The sequence below is a fragment of the Trachurus japonicus genome, chromosome 7 (genome assembly GCF_045865225.1).
Source record: "Trachurus japonicus isolate A0001 chromosome 7, Traja_1.0".
In the NCBI taxonomy this organism is placed as follows: domain Eukaryota; kingdom Metazoa; phylum Chordata; class Actinopteri; order Carangiformes; family Carangidae; genus Trachurus; species Trachurus japonicus.
In genome coordinates, this window is record NC_140913.1 from 14453943 (window position 1) to 14476310 (window position 22368).

General features: G+C 41.5%; 1 protein-coding gene across 2 annotated transcripts in view; it reads left to right on the forward strand.

Moving 5' to 3' along the window:
- Positions 1 to 11877: 11877 nt before the first annotated feature.
- The window catches only part of mtcl2 (microtubule crosslinking factor 2), an 82466-nt gene continuing 71975 nt past the window's right edge, over positions 11878 to 22368 (forward strand). For both annotated transcript variants that reach the window (XM_085781388.1, XM_085781389.1), the window contains exons 1-3: positions 11878 to 13237; positions 18273 to 18374; positions 19134 to 19256. In XM_085781388.1, the coding sequence (XP_085637514.1) occupies positions 12224 to 13237; positions 18273 to 18374; positions 19134 to 19256 (1239 nt within the window). In that variant the 5' untranslated portion in view covers positions 11878 to 12223. The remainder of the gene's footprint in view (positions 13238 to 18272; positions 18375 to 19133; positions 19257 to 22368) is intronic.

Sequence of the window (22368 nt, forward strand, 5' to 3'; positions counted from 1 at the left end):
TCATGCTACTTAACTTTTCTTTTTTGTTTTAGTAGTGATAATGCAGGCTGTGGGGTCAACATAAAGTCAGGTGGATTGTGTAACACAGGTGGCCACTCAACAACACCACACCCTAATGGTTTCATATTCATTGTCTCTACAAGTAGATTAACGTAACATGTTCAGAATGACTGGAATTATGTCTCTGCACTGGATGATGCACAAGGAGATATGGGGGAAAAAGAGATGATGTTGAAGAGGTTGTCATGAATCATCAGGCATATCTAATTAAACAGTTGGTGTTCATTTCAAGCCTGGTTTATGAGACATGAGCTTGGCTCGAGTATATCATCTCATCAATAATGTAGCCTCTCAGATACTGATATGTTTGATACAGCTGACTGCCTGCTAAGACAGGCATGACAAAGGCTCAGGCATATGGTCTACATCTATAATAACACTCTTTGTCTTCCTGTGTGGCTTTGTGTGAGTTGATTTGATTTGGTGATTTGTTGTTGTCAGTTCTGATCCAGATAATAATGAGTTGTTTTTTTGTTTGTTGCATTCTGAAAAAGCTCATCAGTTTGTTTTTTTGCAATTAGCAGGGGGAGATTTTTATTTGAAATATTTCTTATATGATAAAACATACAGTAAATTGTTGCACCAGTGCTAATTTTCATTGAAAGAGAGGTTTAAAAACTTAACATACAAGACAGAAGATATAAAAATATGAGAATTATTTTTGGTTTTTGGTAAACGACTGACAGTTAATAAAGGGAAAATATAAATTAACAAATTATCAAATAATTACATGAAATTAAAGTTGACAAAAGAAATAAAGTTAAATGTGTGACTGAATAATAAATGAGAGGGGGGAAAGGATAGGGAGTAGGATTAGTCTGAATCCAAGAGAACCATGAAAAAGTTGAACAAACCATCAACAGAGCACACAGGTCTATGGAAAAAGACATTACAGTGAGACATAAAAAAAACAAGTGTTATAACTTCAGAAAGTAGTGAAAAATTAATGTATAATAAACTTCTCTTTGCTGTTAAAACTTGAGTCCACACAACTGCACACAGAAATGTGTCATCTCTCATAATGACTTGCTGTTGTCGTTGTTGTTGTCGTAGGCTGCAGCAGACAGACAAGCAGTGTATTTCCTTTCCCACCATTACATAACAACCACAATGGTGTGATGAGAAGAAAAGAAAAGAGAACAGAGGGTAGAATGAGAGAGAACAGGAGAGGAGGAGGGAACAGACAGAGGAGAAGAGAAAACGGTCTCTATTCAGGCTCACAGTGGGACGCTGGGTCCTGCTTATGCACACACACACACACACACACACACACACACACACACACACACACACACACACACACACACACACACACACACAAAGGGACAGTCATGCAGTGTATATACAGATGCTCAGACCAGCGTACATAACACACAAGCATGCAAACTATTAATGTGTTAATAGTGGTGCAGGTCATCTTGCAGGCTAAGAGGAGGGTCAATACTGGCATTGTGCACACACACACACACACACACACACACACACACACACACACACACACACACACACACACACACACACACACACACTCTCTGTCATCATGAGTGAGATATAAACATTTTGTTCTTTTCTTTTCTGAAAAGTTTCTGCGGCAAAATAGAAAAATAAACAGTCACTGCTTTGATGTGGGATAAAATGTCACTGTAAGGTAGATGGTTTCCTGCCACTCGTCATTACAGTAATCTTTATACTTGAATGATTTGAATAGTTTACTTCCTGTTTGCATCCAAATTGCCTTTCAACATAAAACCACTTCTGGTCAAGCAAATGTTTTGATTCTTATCATTCAAATGCATCAGCAAACAGTTTGGTTCTTCCTCCTGCGTTGTTGTTGTGTTGATGTTCTGCACTGTCTGAACCTGCTCGTCTGTTACTGCTACTGTACACCACTAGATGGAGGCAGAAGATAATTCAACGTTGCTCCTACTGTCCCATCACCATTTTTTTGTTATTTGTATAGTTTTGATAGTCCTCACAGTCTATAGTAGTGTAAACTGGCTGTGATGCATTATGGTCACAGAACACCACATTATCAGTCACTTATGTTACTTGTCCATTTTATACACTATATGGTCACCACAGTGCCATGCAACATTCATTCTACTCGGTGCAATATTTTTCAGTTGTGTATATGATTTATATAGTCTGTGTGTGTTTATTTTTTCCTTTTATACATATCTGTATTTCTTTCTTTTTTTTAATTTTTATTTTTTGGCGTTTTTGCCTTTATTTGATAGTGCATAGTGAGATAGACAGGAAAGGGGGAGGCAGAGAGAGGGGGAATGACATGCAGGAAAGGTCTGCCCGACGCGGGATTCGAACCGGGGACGCCTGCGTTGAGGACTGTAGCCTCTACATGGGGCGGCCTCCTTAACCTCTGCGCCATGCACCGCCCCATCTGTATTTCTTTCTACCTTGTATGCTTGAGCTGCTGTCTCATCTTCTTACATATGATCTTATGTGCAGCCTGGAGGAATTTAATCACAGGTCTACCAGGATATCATAAAAAGCATGTGAACAATAGACAGACAATTTCTCAAAACTGAAATAATTAAGTGATTTCAACACTATGTTACAGATGCCTAATGGAAACCTCTATTCAGTGGTCAATCAAACAAATTGGCCATCTACTATCAAACTGAACAGATGCGCTGCATGGTTTCACCTTTTTCCACTGCTGACTTCTGTACATCCTACCTCTTCAAAGACAGTATCATTTTGGGAATCTTCTCGCTTTGTGTCCTCCATTAGTTATGAAACACCGCCCCCTGATGGTCATAGGAATTTTGCCTTTTATGTCTTGCCCATAGACACTTCAGCAGGGGAGGATGAGGCTTTGATCCTCCACTGAATAAAATATGATGTTTCAAATATCTGCATTTTGAAGTAGGGTGGGAAACCTCTGAATGCTATTCCATAAGAACATCACAGGGAGATGGAACCACCAGCAGACAGATGTTTATCAGCAGGCGCCTCGTGATTTGAGTGAGTAGGTATAGGCCATGTACTGTGACCAGCAGGAGGGGAAGCTCAGGAGAAACTTGTTATTCCAAATGAAGTACAGGCTCATCTCATTTGTAACAGACAAATCAGTTCAGGCTCATGACACAGAACTACCAGTCTGAGTCCCTGTGAAACTACATAACAAACAACAACAACAACTAAGTGTTAACAAATGTGTGTGCAAAAGAGTTGCAGAATGACCCTGTGCTAAATGAGTGTTTGTGAAGTATGTGGGCAAAAAATTGGGACTTTTCCAAGTTCCCAATCGGCATCAGAAACAGTCAGAATTCCACCTCAAAAACTAAGAGGAACTTCCATTTACTTCTGACATCACAGGTAAGGTTCCTGGTAACAAGCAGGAAATGTTTTCTGCTGATATTAGCACTAATAGCTAGGTTGCTTTTCCCACTTACTCCTTACTGGATGGGAGACTCAGATGTGTCATTCCCAGCTCTGGTTTCTATCTTCTGGGGTAAATGCAAGAAGGTATACGAATCTACAACTGTACAACAAGCAGCTGTTTATCTTAGCTTAGCATAAAGACTGGAAACGGCAGCCCACTGAGAAGATCTCCAAAAATATTGAACTCGTCACCCATTAGTTTGAGCGAGTAGGGATCATGTTATTGATCATTTATTTTTCTATTTTAAGTTTAACCTTATTATTCCAATCATAACTCAAAGTCATGAGATTGGCTCCAGCTCCCATGTCCCTGTATTAACAGTATGGAGTAAATTGGATGCAAAAACTGCACCAAAGTTGCTTCCCCAACTTCCTGTTTAAAAACCTAAAGATGTTTACAGTTAACAACTCCAATAACACAGAATCACTGAATCAATTTCAACAACAACTTGGCTTCAGCAATGACGGAATAACAGGAGGATTTTCTGCCTCCTTAGGCTATGTGCAGGTATATGGTTGCGACACTGCTGATGCAGATCTTCATGACCAGCACACTCAGCCTGCTCCCCAATTACTGGCCTGATGATAACTTGCAGGGACAGCAAGTTTCTATTATTGTCCTTTCCTCTCAGCATAGCAGACTGGGAACCGTGCACTCCATTATCCAGACTGGGCAACGATGAAAGGCTCATCAGGGTGTTTGTCACAGATAATTTGTAAAATATGCTCATTGTTAACTAGTATTTGCTGGTTGGTCGACTGGGTTTCCGCCCTCCAGTCATGCATTCAAGTGTGGACAGCAGAGGAGGTGATGTGAGGTAACTTGGTGCCGGGGGGTTGATGAGAGGTTGTTAAGCAGGAAACACTGGTGTCACAGAGGTCAGATTAATGCATAAGAACTGAATAATTCACTCATTGTGTCAAACCAAAACTAAAATGGGTGATTGTTACAGTAACTGTTCATCAGAAAATACTGGGCTGAGACCATGAGCTCTTCTCCACTCACTGGCCAATTCATTTTGTAGACCTGTTCAACTGCTGCTCAACTGCAAATACCTATAGCATGGCAGCACAGCAGCTCAGAGCATTTAGGCCTCTAGGCATGGCCAAGATGCCCTGCTGAAGTTAAAACTGAGCATCAGAAAGAGGAAGAAAGGGGATTTCAGTGGTTTTGAACGTGACATTGTGAAGCAGGTGGTTTACAGCGGCATTAGACAACCGCAGGTGTCACTTCTGTCAGCTGACAAAAGGAAACTGAGACTATTATAGTCCACACAGGCACCAAAAGCAGACATTAGAAGATTGGCAAAATTATGCCTGGCCTGATGAGTCTCAACTTCTGCTGCAACATTTGGATGGTCCGGTACAACATGAAGGCATGGATCCATCCTTGTATGAGCGGTTCAGGCTCTCATGGTGTCCTGCATTGTGGGGAGGATATTATCTTGGCTCACTTTAGGCCCCTTAGTACCAACATGAGTCACATTAAGTCACCACAGTTGACCTGAGTGTTGCTGCTGACCATGTCCACCCACTTATAACCACACTGTACCATCTTCTAATTGATATTTCCAGCAGGGTAACGGACAAAGCTTACATCAATCTAACGGATTCCTGAATATGATGATGAATTCACTGGACTCAGGCGCAGGATTATTAAAGTTCAGGTGCTAGGTCAAAACCATCATAAATCACAAGATAGGCCTACATAAAAAACAAAAAACAATCCATAAACTGAGGTCTCTGTGCGCTGCATCTGGTTCCTACCTGCACGCCCCATTTCCGCTACTGTCCGGACCCGTCTCAGGTATGAAAAGTTTGTACGGCTGTCTGTCACTAGAGTTCCCCCAGTTCAACAACAACCTACATGTACAACACGGCCTCAAAGTCCACTACAGGAGCCGGTGGTCTAGCTCTGTACTGTCTGGTGGTGGATGAATGGCTTCAGTTAGTGTCCCCCATGCTAACCCTCCTTCACTGTGATACAGGATAGAATCAAATACATTATGTCATTTTATATGGATAACACATGTAGCCTACACAATATCACATCCTCATGGACTCCGAGTAAAGCAGCAAACATCAAAGTCCAGCGAAAACAAAATCCATATTGTATCAGTCCTGCAGCAGCTGTGCACAAAATTAAAGATACAAATTACATAATCACAATGTATTAAAGTGAATTCAATTTAAAGCAATTTTGGCTTAAAAAAAAAAAAAGCCAAGTGTCTCCTGTGCCCAGTAACAGTCAAATTTCTGTTATTTTTGAAACCACAGTTTAACACAAGAAGCACAGAGTTTCAGAGGCAGAATCATAACCAGAATCTGCTTTATTGTTTTATTATCTCATTGTTTACATATAGATAGACAAATGTTACAGTTACTGTACAAACAAGAAGAGCAAAGAAACTATACAGGCATAAACAATAACTGAATATAGGCTAAGTGGTGGATTGTTCTGACACTTTGTGAAGAATCAGCAGTTGTTTTCCATTCAAATATTCATTAGGCTACATGTCAGGAGTGACAAATTAAAACGTTGAATACAGGAATCACATCATTCTTTTGGATTTAACCCCACACCTTGAGAGCTGGATGCAAGTGATGATGAGACTGGTGTGCATTAACTTTAAAGGCTTAGTTGTAAAATTGCTGATACAGGTGTTGTTGAAGCACCAGCTTGTATTTTTCATAGGGTTTTGTGTGCGTGTGTGTGTGTGTGTGTGTTCTTGTACATGCTACGTTGTGAGGACTGGAACAAGTTTTTAACCAACAGAGTGAGGACATTTTTGGGAAGTGAGGACATTTTGGCCGGTCCTCACTTTTTCCAAGGGCTGTTTGAGGGTTAAGACTTGGGTTAAGATGTTATAAGGTTATAATTAGATTTAAATTAGGTTTAAGTTTAGGCATTTGTTTTGGATGGTTACGGTTAGGGTAAGGGGCTAGGGAATACATTATGTCAATGACATGTCCTCACAAAGATAGATTTACAAGGATGTGTGTGCATGCGAGTGCGTGTGTGTGCACACCATAGACTGTATGGCGCGCACACACATGCATTGTGAGGGCAACAATGAGTGCTGTTTGTGTAGCTTTCTGCTTAGTTATTCAACAAACGACTCGTTACACTTCCGTGCATTAATGATTCAAAATCCATTCTGCTTCTCCAAATTACAATGTCCATGTTGAATAGGATTTTCAATGAGTGTGTGATCTGAGTATAGAGTTACGAGGTACAGAAGAGCAATGTCATCCTTGTTTGATCTAATCATCAATCCTCTGCCTCCTCCAGTAATAACAATACTTGGGGGGAAAAGGTAGTTTATCTGCTTATTAGGGACAAAACTTACACAAGTATAAGTACATAAGTAAATGAAGAAAATAATTGAATAGATGCCAATTAATTAATTTTGGTGATAAAAAAAAAGAAGCTTTTATCTTATTCATTTATTTCCACATATCTGCTCTAAATCATTAATTCTGTGTCCTTATGCTAAATGGGTAGGTGGTCCACACATCAGTTTTGGCTAGGCATTATTCTATTATTTATCAGTTAATTAATTTATTAATATTTATTCATGCTTTTTTTTTTGTCCTTCATAGTTTTGTCTGGTGGAAATATCAGACAGTCCATCCATCCGTCACTAGTCCTGCTGTTGCACCCAGCCAAAAAGCACAGAAATAAATGATAAAATGACTGATTGCTGAATTTCATTAAACTGCCTCACTTCCTGGGCCCTGGTGTTGGGCTTTTCCTGTTATATCACGTCAAGTGTTTGCTGTAGAAAAGGCATGATATCATGGATGTTTCACATGCAGGGATGAAGAGACGTTCCTCTGAGTCCTCGTGTTGTCGTTTTTGACAATAATTATACAAACAGGGAAGACAGCTGCTGACTCATCTTCCACTTTGATTTCTGCTGTTCTTTCCTGTCTTTTTATGTCACTGTGAGTCTGTCACCATCAAGCCCAGCTAGCTGCTCTCTACGCAAAGATTCTCATTCTGTTTCTTATTGACACAACAAACAACCAAAATATAACATGCAGCACTGGTTACATTAACACAGAGAACTGATGTTAAATATTATATAGTCAATGGGTGTTGAGGAGTCTAAATTAATATGTGTCTGTGAACTTAATGGCTGATGTGAATGATGTACACTCTATCAGATGTAATTCTGTGGCCGTTGCCACCGGATCAGTGGCCATGAATGATTTACAGAGTGCATGATTTCAAATATAGCACATAGGAGCATCTCTAGAAATGTAAAGGAACTGCAGCAGGATGAACACTTTTTTATCTGATGGCATGTAAGAATTTTTCTTTTGGATCAGTTACTACTGATTTTCCCGACATTATACACTGGACCACTGTACATATTAATACTGACAGTCATTAGTTATCACATGTACATAAGTACATGATTCACTATACAGTAGAGAATTATTGTCCCACTAGACTATATTTTTTAGGATAAGATTAGGCAGGGCGAGATACGATAGGGTAAAACGTAAGTAAATTCTTGAGCCAGATTGCTCCAAATTACAGAAACACAAACAAGTTACAATATACGCACACATAGGACATGAAAATGTATAGGCTACAGCTGGGTTTGCACAGATAAATAAAAATTCTTCATGTGCATAGATTCTCTCTCTCTTCACATTATCTCTCGAGCTGAAGCAAACAATGAGGCCAGGCAGTGAAACATGACTCCTCATTGTGATTCAAAAGCACAATGACACCATAATAAGTTTTATCTTTTCACCCTCTCCCGCATCACCTGCATTACTGTCACATTATTACTCGTGTGTGAATCACATCTGATAGTGTACATCATTTACATCAACATAGGCAGTTTAAAACAATCCTGCACCAATATGGATCTGTGAATGTCAAAATAAATCTATTCTAACTGGTCTAATTCTGTGTTTGCTGCTCTAGAGTTTCAGCTCATAAATCATTCACAGGGTGATTCTGCCACCACAGAGCGACTGGATCGACGTCCTGCAGCCGTTCTGTGAGGGGACTTTAATCTGACGATGGTCACAGTTTTACAAAATACCACAAATAATTAAGACCAGAGAAGAAACATCAATGAATGAATGTGCCGCAGTGTTAACATTCGAAGTTTAAAGAGGATAATTGGTTATGGAATATGGTTATTATTAGAGATGGGAATTATGTGGGAGCAGAGGAGGAGCTCCTGCTCCACTCTTTTGTTTTAATAATAAAACAGATCATCTGTTAATGGCTGGAGGTGACATGACCTCCTAGTCGCTAAGAGAAAATACCACAGAAACACACTTCACCAAACAGTTACAAGGTTACTACCCCTCCTGTTTACTGAGAAGTTACAACATATATAGAATAATGTTGTGGTTGGTGTAAATGTGTCTTTTTGATCATCTTCAGACAAACTGCTCCTGCTTTTAGTTCCATGGCTATAGAGTGTCTATGGGTGTGTGTGTATGCATATATTTGCATGGTGCAAGTGTGTTTTTTTTTAAGTATATTTTTTGGGGCTTTTTCACCTTTAATAGAGGCAGAGGGGGGGGGCAATGACATGCAGGAAAGGGCCACTCGATGCGGGACTCGAACTGGGGCCGCCTGCAGCGAGGACTGCAGCCTCAACACATGGCAAGGCAAGGCAAGGCAAGGCAATTTTATTTGTAGGTATAGCCCGTTTTTACAAACAGTTTGTCTCAAAGGGCTTTACATGGCATCGTAACAACATCCTCTGTCCTTAGACCCTCACATCGACTGAGGAAAAACTCCATGGGGTGGCTGCTCCATGGGGTGGCTGTTCCACCAACTGAGCTAAGCACCGCCCCAAGTGTGAGTATTTTTAGGTATGTATGTGAAGTCTGTAGCTACACATGGATTTTGGGGGCTTTTGGTTTTACTGATGGCACTACTATGACTTTTTGAAGTGTGTGGTTCCCACAAGAACCTACTGTATATCAAGATCATATTTTAGCAAATATTAGCATGCTAATGTGATAAACTGAGATGATGAAAATGGTACATACGTATATACAATATAAATAAATAAAAGAAAAGGATAACAAGGCAGCAATAATAATAATAGTGCAGTGAAAAAAGAAAAAAAGAAATCACTATACAGCATGTGTATATTACAGTAGATGGTATCACAATAGATGAAATACCTCAGCTTCAGCTCACTCTTGCATTTTATGTTTAATATAAAAGATAATTCAAAGGTATTAATCGCTACTGATGGTTTAATGAGCACCTTGGTGACAGCTGACTGGGTGTAAGGTGGAAGAATAATAGCAGTGAACTCCACAGTGAAAACTGAGCTGCACAGGTCAGTGAGTGTGAGGGATAAAAGACAAAAGAAGAGGAGAATAGAATTTAAAAAAACAACAAAAAAAACATGGTTTACACATGGTCAGATATGATATGATGAAAACGACAACACAAAAAACATCCACAACTCAGTATCCGGGTCGAAACTTTAGTATCCATGACACACACACAGAAGCTGGTGAAACATGAGGCAGATTGGACGGTTACCATGTGCTCGTTGAGGTGAATAAATCATGATGGGAAATGTTGTTTATTTCTACAAACAAACTGTATCATTAAGATCATTTATTTAAACCTAAGTTGATAACGTATTAGTTAACATTATACCATGTCATTTTTTATTTAACAATAGCAGTACCTTTAAAAACTCAGCACTTTGACAAATGAATAGCAGGACAGGAATGAGGTGGAGTTGCAGACGGAGGATTAGCATTCCAATTCTTCCCCCCTTATCAATTATGTTTTATTGAGAATCATACATCAGTGCAATGTTAAATCAGTGCTCATTTTCATGACACAGGTTTAAAATTATATATAGACACACAAGAAAATGACTTAGGACATTTAAACATTGTCCACAGTGATAAATTAGTATAAATAAGGACAAGATATAAATAATAAATGCAGACAGTTCAGACAGCATGGAGAGGGTCCATTAGGACACAGTAATCAGTAAATGGAGTGTAGTGTCATTTTAGAGGGAGTGGCTGTGTTATGTATTGTGTCTGTGCTTCAGATTATTGCTGTTCGCACTGAACAACAGGCTGCATAAATGTCTATAAGTGTATTTTAAATGCAGCTGCCACTGCTTCATTTTACCATTAACGACACAGCCAGTGTATCATTCTCCCCATGGATGTAAATCCATGCACATTAGTTAATTTGGCCTGCTCTTACAGTTTGTCTCATTGCCCAGACTCAATTGTTTCCATATCTGCCTGAGTATACTCATACTGTATCCATATCCTGTCTCAGTGATCAAAATTGATCAGTTGATTCTCAATGCAAATTATCAATCTCTTCACACCTTATAAACATGACCTCATTCTCTATAATACTTTTAGTAATATCTGGAGACTTTGCGTTTCCCTGATGGATTCACTGGGGGATGTGGTGGAGAGATGCACACTGAAGCTCATGGAGGCCATTCTGAACAACTGGGATCATCCACTTCATAACACCTTGGTGCACCAAGAAAATTGAGCTGGTGGATGGCACCTCTCTCTTTGCTGCAGGACGGAGAAATATAGAAGATCCTTTGTACCTTCAGTTGACAGAAAAATGAATTTCCCTTAGCGGATTAATAAAGTAATTTGTATTCATAGTCGTATTCGTATTAAGCTATGGAATTGAGTGTTTGTGATGTCTGCTACAGTCAGCTGGTTAAAGACGTGCATGGGAAGAGTAATGGACTAAGAATCACAATAAGCCAGTCACAATCAGTATAATTTTTTTTTAAGCATGGAACATTATCACAGGTGATCAATACCTTGTATGGACACCACAGACACGAGACACCAAATGTCATTGGTATTCATTAGGCTACATATGCATCGTGACAGATTTTGATAATTGAATGGATCATTTTGCATGTGATGCTTAGACAATGAGATATTTTTTTAGGCTGTGAAGAGTTTGACAATTTCACTGTGAATCAGCTGATCAACTCAGATCAATAAGTGTTTTTTTTAATGCAGATTTGCATAGAATTGCACAATTGCACTTATGCAAACTTAAGCCTATGTCCCCAAACTATGTAATTTGCTTAAATGAATGAGAAATCAATCATCTGTTGTGAGATTAACTGTTCAGATATTTGAGCTTGATGTTGTTGAAAAATGCTTTTCTCACTGAGCCAAAGCGAATACGAGAAACTGTAGTGTGTTTTATATCCTGAGATGGTGGCGGCAGAGAGCTGCAGAAATTAAGCTCTCTTACTCCCTCTCTCTCTCCTCCAGAGCTGCATCCCGTTATCTGGGCGGAGAGAGAGAGAGAGAGAGAGAGAGAGAGAGAGAGAGAGAGAGAGAGAGAGAGAGAGAGAGTGAAGTCTATCCCCCACACTGCCTCTCTCGGTTCTCACCCACACTCCTCTGTGCAGGAACCGGCTAGTTAATGTCATCGAGACGGATCCAGAGGAGAGGAGAGGGGGACACCTCAGAACAAAGCGGGATCATTCACAGCTTCATCACACAACGAGGAAAAGGGGGATTGTAGATTTTTTTTAATTGTGTAGCCTATTTCTGTGCAGTTTGCACTTCCTGGTCCTGTTGCTCCGCAGCAGCCCTCGCTGTGGCCGGACTGAGGATCTCCTCCTTTTGTGTTGTTGCTCTGCGGTTGTTTATCCACAGACTCAACTTCTGCCTCCTCTTCCCCCGAACAGGAGGTTTCATTTCTGTTTTTCTGGTTCCGGCCTAAACGGAATGAATGACAAAAACAAAGGAGGTTGATGTCCATAACTCTCCGACTCACCTCTTCTTCGCCTCGCCCAAGGAACGGAGACTCCATCTCCGGCAGAAGATGGAAAGCGGAGGCGGGACGGAGGGCTCGGATAGCGGGCAGACGCAGCACGCGGTGCCCGGGCAGCAGCAGCAAAGCCCCCGGCCGGAAGCTGCGGAGCTCCCGGTGGTGCTGTCTGCTCGGGCTCCCGGGGAGAAGAAGAAGATAAACCGGGCTCCATCCCCGGCCAGACCGAAGGATGTACCCGGGTGGTCGCTCACGAAGATCCGCGGAGGGATCGGCGCGCCGACCCTCAGCGTCAAGCCGGGAGCAATCCACCTGGGCAGCCGCATTTCCAGGCGCAGCCCCGTGGGAAGTCTCTCCGGGAAGGACGGGAAAGCGGAGAAGAGCGGCGGGGGGAAACCAGCGGGAAAGTCCTCCTTCTCCGCCTCTGCGTTGTCCAAGAGCTCGGCGGCCAAGGCGGCGAAAGGCACCGGAGGGCGGAGGAAGGTGTCGGACGCCAGCACGGGCTCCGACGATTTATCCAAGGACTCGGGCTGCGCCCCGGGGAAGCTCTCCCCCACCGACAGCAGCTCCGAGCTGTCGGACTGCGCCTCTGAGGAAAACAAGCTCTCCACGGATGCCGTGAGCAGCGACGCCGAGTCGAGGAGCAGCCGAGGCGGCGGGCAGGACGGAGACAAGCCGCTCAGGGATGGCGCACCGTCGGACAGAGTGAGCCAACACGCCGCCGCCGCCTCCGCCAAGACCACCGGCTCTTTTTCTGCCGCAGAGAAAGAAAAGGACCGGCTCTCCCTCGGCGTGGACACCGGGGAAGGGAGCATATCTCCCGGCGAGGAGCGCTCCGTCACCTCGTTTGACAGCAGGGTGCCAGCCAGCACCTCTCTGGCTTTCTCAGACCTCACGGAGGAGTTTATGGACGGGATGCACGAGGAGTTTGTCCGGGAGATAGAGGAGCTGAGGTCGGAGAACGATTACCTCAAAGTAAGTCCACCTATTTAGCTCATTGTGTGCAGATTTGCTAAATTGCACATCTACTTGCACTGACTGCATACATTTAATATATATATATTTTTTAATAACTTCTCAGTAAAAGGTCAGTTGAGTTTCCTCCTCAGCTCAGCCAGGTCTCCCAGTGTGTGGAGGTGTCTCTGGAAGCCGTCCAAGGCGTCTCACTACCGGGGAGATGTTATGAATAGAGAGTCTCTGCACCCACATTAGGCGTAACATGCAGCTGTGGCCTGTGGACGAGCTTCAGCTAGAGAGCCAGTGTGGACATTTGTGCATGGTCTTCTGGATGTGTTTTTGTCGACAGACACACATCAGTCGGTTGTGTGTCAGTTAGTTTGCATCTGTCTGCATGCTGGAGGTGAGGGTGTAGTGTGTTTACAGGGAGGTTTCCTGCAGTAGCCTGGGGTTGTGGGTCACTATGGAAACACCATTGTTACAATTTATTCACAACATGTTTGTCAATATTTGTTTTGGGTTTTTTTTTAACTGACTTTTTACTGAAGAATTCGTCCCCATCTTTGTGAGTTATTTTTCTTTTTGCATGACATACTGATACTGGTCCTGGCCATAGGTGTCAAAGAGGATGAGAAGTCATTTTTTCATGAAGGTAACAACCATGAAAACATGCAATCTTAAAAAAAACACTCATTAAGAAAAAAATGAACGAGTGTCAGAAAAAGAAATAGATTTTAAGACATTTCATTTGTCCTAAAGTGGACGTTTCTGCAGTGACCCTTGTGTAGATGTTGTTGAGTCTTCTCCACAGCCATGCATGGCTGCATCACCACAGGTGTCTGGGCTCGGTGTTGGAGTGAGTGTGTAACGTCCTCAGGTCTGATCCCTGCAGCCCTGACAGTGATTGATTAGGAGATGGATCAATAACATTAGCATGTACCTAAGCACTAACTGGCAGTGACCAGACAGGCCAATAATTGTCAGAGATTTATTGTGGGGAGGTGATTGATCAACACCAGCACTTACCTAAACCTTTACCCAGGGTGCACTGCAGCAGTGTGACTCCTGTAGGTCTTGCTCTTGTTTTTGTTCACACAGATGATCAGGGGTCTTTATTGATCCTGAATCTGTTGCAGTCTTCACACTTCACAAATGCTACTCCTGTAATCACGAGTCACATTGACACAAGTTTAATTTTGATAGTTTTAACATTTATTCAGTCGGGTCCATGCACAGATTCATTACCAGCTTGTAAAGCAATAGGGATTATTGTTTTAATATTGTCATGCCAGAATTGATCATCAGCAGGAAAAGAACTAGAATTAGCTGTTATTTGCTTTTGTTTATGTATCATTGTTGAACAGCTTGGATTCTGGACAAAACAACTTGAAGATATCAGCTTAGGCTCCCATTTCATCTGAGCTGCAATGATTTGTTTAATTAACATTATTCAGTTGACTGAAAACTGATCAGGAACTGGTTTGTTATCTTTTTTCATGTAAGAACGGCAAAGATTTGATTTATTCCAGACTCCCAAATTCAAGAGATGATTCATTGTTGTTACTGTGCTGTTTGTCAGTGCGAATACGACATGTGATGACACTGTCAGAGATTTTTGACTGTTTCCTGGTGTTTTACAGACCAAACTATTGACTGAATGGGAAACTGATCAGCAGCTTAATTGATAATAGAAATAATTAATAATTAAATCCTGAATGAGCTGTGTGTGTGGCTTCACTGTTGACTCCCAAAAGGATGCACTGGATCTACTTATTAGACCACCCCAAAGCCTGATGGGAGGGCTGGTGGTGGCTGTGTGTTGTTGCAGCTGTGACAAACACCTGGTTAGTGAACAGAAGATCAAAACAAGGAGCTGCTGCTGTCGAGGCGTCAGACTCGCTCTAAGTCTCCTCCTCAGTTTTCCCAATTTTCTCCCAAAGCACGGTCTCATTCTCGCTCCTTGTTTCTATCCACAATCCAATAATTCTGTCATGGCATAGCTACTATCTGGCTCCTACCATACTGTAGGCGCATGTACTGCATATTAATGTGCAGCTACAGTTTTGCATTCACACCAGCAGCTGTTGAAATCTCATTAATTATGACTTCAGATCTCATTGTATTTAATGTTCCTGTCAAATCTGGAGAGAATCTGTGTTTAATGATCATAATATTCCTCAGTCCATATTACTGCAGCCTTAACTTCCCTCGTCCTGCTCTCCTGCAGCTGCAACACTGTTTACTCATTGTGTTACTGTCATTCACACACCTGAAGTGTCTTTAGTTTTCATTGTAGTCCAACATTCTGCACTTTACACATGATAAACAACATGTCGACCTTCACTACAGACGGAGTCACAGCTGAGTGTGACAGAGACTCACTTCACTAGACCTAATGTTTAGGAATGTCTGTCCTGTGACTCCAATCTAATAGTTGAGTGTCTGTGCTGCTTACATGACCGACCGTGTTAACCTACTCCTGTACTGCAAGAACTTTAACAAATTAAACTTGAACAGTTTAAAGCACAACAAAACCTTCAATATCTCACAAATGCATTATAATGATAGTGTTTTTTACTGCCTACCTAGTACCTACCTCACAAACTGCATCTGTAAAGATGATTGAAGCTTTTATGTTATGCTCAGTCATCTCAGTGGCACAGTCTGGTTAAACAAACAGGTCCAGATCCACCTATGTTTACAATTAAAACCACATCCCATTTCAGACTCATTATGGATGGATGGGAGGATGGATGGATGAATAAGATAGATAACAGCGACAACCTTAGGTTTTCAAATTAACCTGTCCATGTCCATGTGAAGTGTAGTAAAGGTCTAGGTTCTACATACTGTGAATGTATCAAAGCCTCAGTCCACAGAGAAATGCACTCAGAAATGCACTCTCAGACTATTCAGAAACTGAGCCTTAAAACTTCTGCAACATTGTGATGTCACAACAAGGCAGTCACTAAGCCCCACCCACCTTGACCCACTATCCAGCACTAACAGGATTTAGTTTGTCTGAGTCTTTTACCTGAAATCTGCTCTATTTTTATTGGATCACACCAGAAAAAATCAAACAAGGGACTCAACACCTCCTCCCTTCTGATTGGCTGACACCGACCTGCTGTTACTAGAGCTCTAGAGAAGCTGAGAGAGATGTAAAACTACACTGAGATGTTTTTTTCCCTCTTCTATCTTCTTATGGACCTTATTGAAGATAATATGGACCTTTAATTATTTTAAACAAAATATTAAAACGTATTTGTAGCCTCAGGTTCTGGGCTTATTATCGAAATTAACATGTGTAAAGTTCATGCTTCCTTGTTAAGTCTAGAATATTAACAACGTGCTTGATTAAAAGTATGTAGTGTGGTGTCCATGGATGTGCTGTACGCCTGTACAGCTGTTTGACTGTGTGAATGAATTAGCTTCATTAATCTGTACAGATGTGGGTTTACCTGCTGTGATGGGGACAGGTGTCACAGCAGATGTGCACAAGAGCTAATTTCCACCATTAACCCACATCTGGCTCAGTGAGCTCTGACATCTGATTGGTCGATTCCTCACATGACACAAACCGTCTTTGTGTTCTTCTATAGGTCTCAGTGAAAAGCAGGTCAGTGGACCATCTCTCTTTTTCTCTCTCTCCATCTCTCTCGCCACATTAACTTGTGAGTCCCTTGTTTCCTGTCCTCACATACTCGCTCTGCTGTTGCCCTTTATCCTCCCTTCATGCTCTGTTTTTCATCACTGATACATTTCTTTCTTTCTTTCTTTCTTTCTTTCTTTCTTTCTTTCTTTCTTTCTTTCTTTCTTTCTTTCTTTCTTTCTTTCTTTCTTTCTTTCTTTCTTTCTCCCTCCCTTGCTCTCTCTCTCCCCTCTTTGCTGCAGTCTTTTTTTTTAGCTTGATCAACAAATCTCTTTCTAGGTGTACACACACACACACACGCTCTTTGCCTTAAGCGTTAACATGTTTAGAGTCCATACCTTCATACCTTTACACAACAACTGCACAACTGTTTTTTTCTGGAGATGGTGGAGACATGGACACAGGAGGACCCTAACCTAAACACACACACACACACACACACACACACACACACACACACACACTTACACACACTTACACAGTTGCAGCAGAATCTGACCCACATTTTCCACTGTATAGTAAATGATGACAGCAGCACTGCTCCTCCTACTACAGTAGTGCTCGTGCTTCTTCCGCCTATTCTCCTTACACACACACACACACACACACACACACACACACACACACACACACACACACACACACATTGGCTGATGTTGATTTCGTTGCTGCTCCTTAAACCAGACTCAGTGAGATGATGTAACTCATGTTGTCAAGCTTAAATTAATAATTTATCTGTGTGTGTAGAAAACAACTCCAAGGTAACAGATCGTATTAAATGAGTTATTTTTGACTGGTACTTTAAAGCCATTTTTAGAGTGTAGGAATTTCCTCTTCTCCCTCTCAGTGTAAAAGACACTGTGTTTCCCTGCAGGGACCGTTAGCTCCCTCTGTGGTAATCTAATAGCCTGAGCCTGACCTTTGACCTCCATTGTGGGCGAGTGAGAGAGAGGAGAATCAATACAGTATCGTATTATGATCTTCAGTTGCCGCTCACAATGTGTGGATCTCCTGTGTTTCTGATGACGCCCTTTTATCTGACTTTAGAGAAAATGACATCGCACGTCATCTTAAGAAGACGCTAATTGTTGTAATGGTCGTCCTGGTAATGAAAATGATGAAGACGAAGATAATAGTGGTTAATGACTGGGTGGACTGTGGTGATCGTTGCAGAGTTAATATAAAATGGTTTGTTAATGATGATGGTGATTGGTTTGCATTTCAAAGTGATTATGACGTCTTTCAGATCCAGATGTGTGCACAGTGTTTTCATGTACAGTATATTATTTCTGTATCTGTTTCTCTGGAGGTTTGTTATCGGACAAGTTCTTCATTCGCAGCGTTTTATGTGAATCAGCAGCTGCACTCACGGTGTTTACTCTCCTTCTCTTCACTGTGCAGGACGAGATGGAGGAGCTGAGGTCTGAGATGCTGGAGATGAGGGACATGTACATGGAGGACGACGTTTACCAGCTGCAGGAGCTACGACAACAGCTGGAACAGGTATATGTCAAAGTCGGCTGTATCTGTAGAGCTCAGTTAAATGAAGCTTGAGGTGAACAAAGAGACAACATGAATAAAAATTGCCAAAACAACAGTATAAAAATTATAACTAAAGCCTGTACACAATGTAGTATGATACATTTTACTTACATTTAATCTTTATTTAACCAGCTAATTAACCCTTTATCATCCAAAATCTCTTTCGGAACACAGTATTGATTCAGGGATGTGGTGTGTTGTTTAACATGTGAGCAGCGTTCACAAAAATATGAACATGTTTTATTTCATGAATACATTCATTTACTACACAGCTGTGTTTGCCCTCTCAAATGGCTGGAGCCCTGCATGTTGCTCCTTGTACATGAACAGGTTTCTAAGATCTGCAGGAGCCTGGAGGTGAAAACATCTCAGACTGTAATTGCTGCTTTGTTTTCTTTGCCTCAGTTTAATCATTTAATCTTCCATTTAAATGAGATTTTGTCTCTTTTTATAAAGTTCCTTTATGCTTTTTCCCTACATTTCTGTGCATATTTTATTTCTGTTAAGCTCATTGAATGATCTACGTGTTTGATAATGTGCTACACAAATAAAAGTAGCCTTGTCTTAAAGCTTCTCAGAGTAAAGAGCAACAAAGACGCTGCTGTTCATGTGTGTGTTTTATCGGTTGCTCGGAGGCAGATATTTCCCACAGGCTCAATAAAGTCAAGTGAAGTGATAAAGATCAACTCCACTGTCATGTCCTCCCCCTGTACTTCTCAGGCAAACAAGACCTGTCGCATCCTGCAGTACCGGCTCAGGAAGGCAGAGCGGCGCTCTCTCCGCGTGGCCCAGACGGGGCAGGTGGACGGGGAGCTGATCCGAACACTGGAGCAAGACGTCAAGGTAGGTTTCTGTGTACTCACAATGTATACACGAGTATACACGCACTATAATTGTTTCAGACAATTATTTGTGTTATTGTATTAAATCAGATCATCTCATGATAGATTTAAATTGGAGAGCAAATCACTGTAATCTTAATTTATATATAAAAAAAAACCTTCTTACCTTCATCTGTAGAGGTAAGCTGTTGTTGTTGTTGCACCTCGAGGAAAAAAACAATGGAAGGAGCACAATGTATTTGGTCAGCTTGCTTTATGTTCATGCAAGAATTGTGCATGCTACACACTCAACATTAAGATCTGTATGGAATAATTAATGAACAGCCATTTGCAATAACAACTTCAGTGTTCCATGTTAATATCTTTGTTTAAAGGTACAATATGTAAGAATGTGGCCAAAAACGGTTACTGCAGTCAAATTCAAAACACAGCGATCTGTTTTTTTCTCCCAGCCGTAGCGGCAGCTCAGTGGAAGCAGACTGAGGCTGAAATGCCACTGACGCCGCCGTGACTGGGAGAGAGGGCTAGGTGGCGCAACATGTAAACACGTAAATTCAAAACATAAACATGATTTGCAGTCTGCAAAAAAAGATTTTTAATGCGAATACTCTGGCTGTACTATTGTTGTTGGTGAGTTCATCATGTTATATGAACATTATTCCTGAGTCTCTGTGACATATTAGGAGGATTTTACGGCCAGTTGCTTTAAATTTCTTACATACTGTTAGCCTGACAAGCCAGACTATATCATTAACATGTATAGTCTGGAAACGACCGGTAGACCTTGGCTCAATCTAGGGGGCGGGATGAAGGCTGTCTTTCAAACTGCCTCTGCACCAATAGGGTAGCGCTACGACTAATCAGAGCAAAGAGCAGGATGTCGTTAGCCTGACAAACCAATTAAAATGTATGTCGTCAATGCGTTAAGCCCGCCCAACGACTCTCTAAACAGATAGAGCGCTGTGATTGGTGAACACAAATGGTGTTCGAGACTCAAAAAGTTCCTATGGCTCGTTTCTAGACCCACCTACGGAGCAAATATATTTGCTGCCGCTAGGGTGCGTCTAGATTTCTAGGCTAACATACTGTACCTTTAATGTAACATTTAGACTATACTAGAAAATTCAAGGAGATATAATATCTTCCAAATACAAATTAGTTACTAGTTAGCCTACTGTTAATTACGGTTTAAATAAGCTGTTAATGTGCAGTAAACGTGTGCTTGGTGAGACTGGGACAAACTGGCATCACAACTTTTTTTAAATTATGTCAGATGATACACGTTTGAACTTACCACTTTCTCGTTTTCTTTTTTCTTCATCTTCTTGTTTGTTTTTTCTTTTTGCATTCCCAGAAGGATATGCTCGCTTCATTATTGCTTCTGTTCGATAAGAACCAAAAGTATGGCAGAAAGCCGGTAAGGTGGGGCCCCATAAGGGAGATTCCAAATGTGTTGCTGCAGTGTCTATGGGGGTTTCAGGTCGTGTCATTGATATGGATCAATATCGGCCGTGTCTCGTCTCGGGGTCCCTTAAGAGCCACTGGCCAGTAACAGCAGTAGGGGCCCTATGCGGAGGTTTCCCAATGCATTGACATTGCAGTGTCTAAAGCAGTCCAATCATTTTGTTATTGATAAGGACCAACGTCAGCCCTTTCTTGGGGCCCGTTGCCTGCCCCGTTGCGGCGTCTCTGACTGTATGATCAGACTGAAGTGACCCTACAGTTGCAAATCATTGTCACATACATGTTGTGTTTATGTGTTTGGAAACAGTTCATTGACCCACTTTCTTCGAGTCATGGGACAGTGGTGAGGTCAGACTTCCTCCAGTTTGTTGTCTGAAATATACAGGCTATGTGGAGTAATTGAGTGACACTGAACACCACATTAGGAATCAACTCCAGAAAATGGAGCTCCAGAAATCCCCATCAGATACACAGATACATTAAATACACTTTGACACAGACTCACTCACACACACGCGCACTGTGTTTTACAAGCAGTTGCGCACACACACACACACACACACACACACACACACACACACACACACACACACACACACACACACACACACACACACACACACACACACACACCAGTCATCCCTGGAATCCTTGATAAAAAACAGTCACACACATTTCAGGGTGAAAGAGTGTGTGTGTGTTTGTCATGCGGACCCTGGACTGTGGATCCACGCCGTCAAATTCCTCCGACATTTTCCGTGTGATGGAGGAAACAATGAGGCCTTTATACAGCCAGAGAGAGGGAGAGAGACTGAGAGAGGCTGTGATGTCACTCTTCCCGCCTGCTGTCGCTGTCCATCTCACCATCTGGTTGTTTTGGAAGGAAGGATGGAAGGAAGGAGGGAAGGAGAGAAGTATGAGCGTACATCCTGTGTCTGAGATTGTGTGAAAGGGGAAAAAAGGAAAGAGGGTGTGGCCACAGTTTGAAAATTCAAAAATAGCCAATCAGAGGATGAGGAGGAGGAGAAGATGGAAAGACAGAGTAAAAGTAAAAGTCAAAGAAAGAAACAAAGAGAGGAGCAGGAGGAGGAGGAGGAAACAAGGGATTAGTTGAATCTAATAGAGCTCATTTGAATGGAGTCTGACTTGAATTTGAATTTTTAGCAGCACTGAGACGAAGTCAGAGATTTTTTTAATTTCCCCAGTAGCCACAGAACAAGAACAATGGCTCCTCTTCATTCCCCTTTAATTCATAAACAATTTGAAAAATTACACGACATAGCACATTTTATAGAATTTTACTCTGTTATTTACAAGAAAATAATAATGTTTATAGTATACTCTTCTCCTTTTTCCATGTGAAAACAAGTGCAATCTTTACTTTTTTGAAGCATATGTTCTATATACAACTGCTCTCTGTATTAAACTCGCATTTGTTTGGTTTTAGCTAAGAGAACATTCTGATGAAGTCTATAATAATCTAAAATAATGGAGAGAACAGGAAGACAAAGTTTCGTTTTAAAAAAACAACTGACGTCTGTTAGCAGCATTAGCTTGTGCGGGGGTCATCAAACAGGAAGCTGAAAAAATTCACAGTGAGGAGACAAAACCTGAGCTTGAGTGTCTCAGCACATGGTCAGGTTACACCA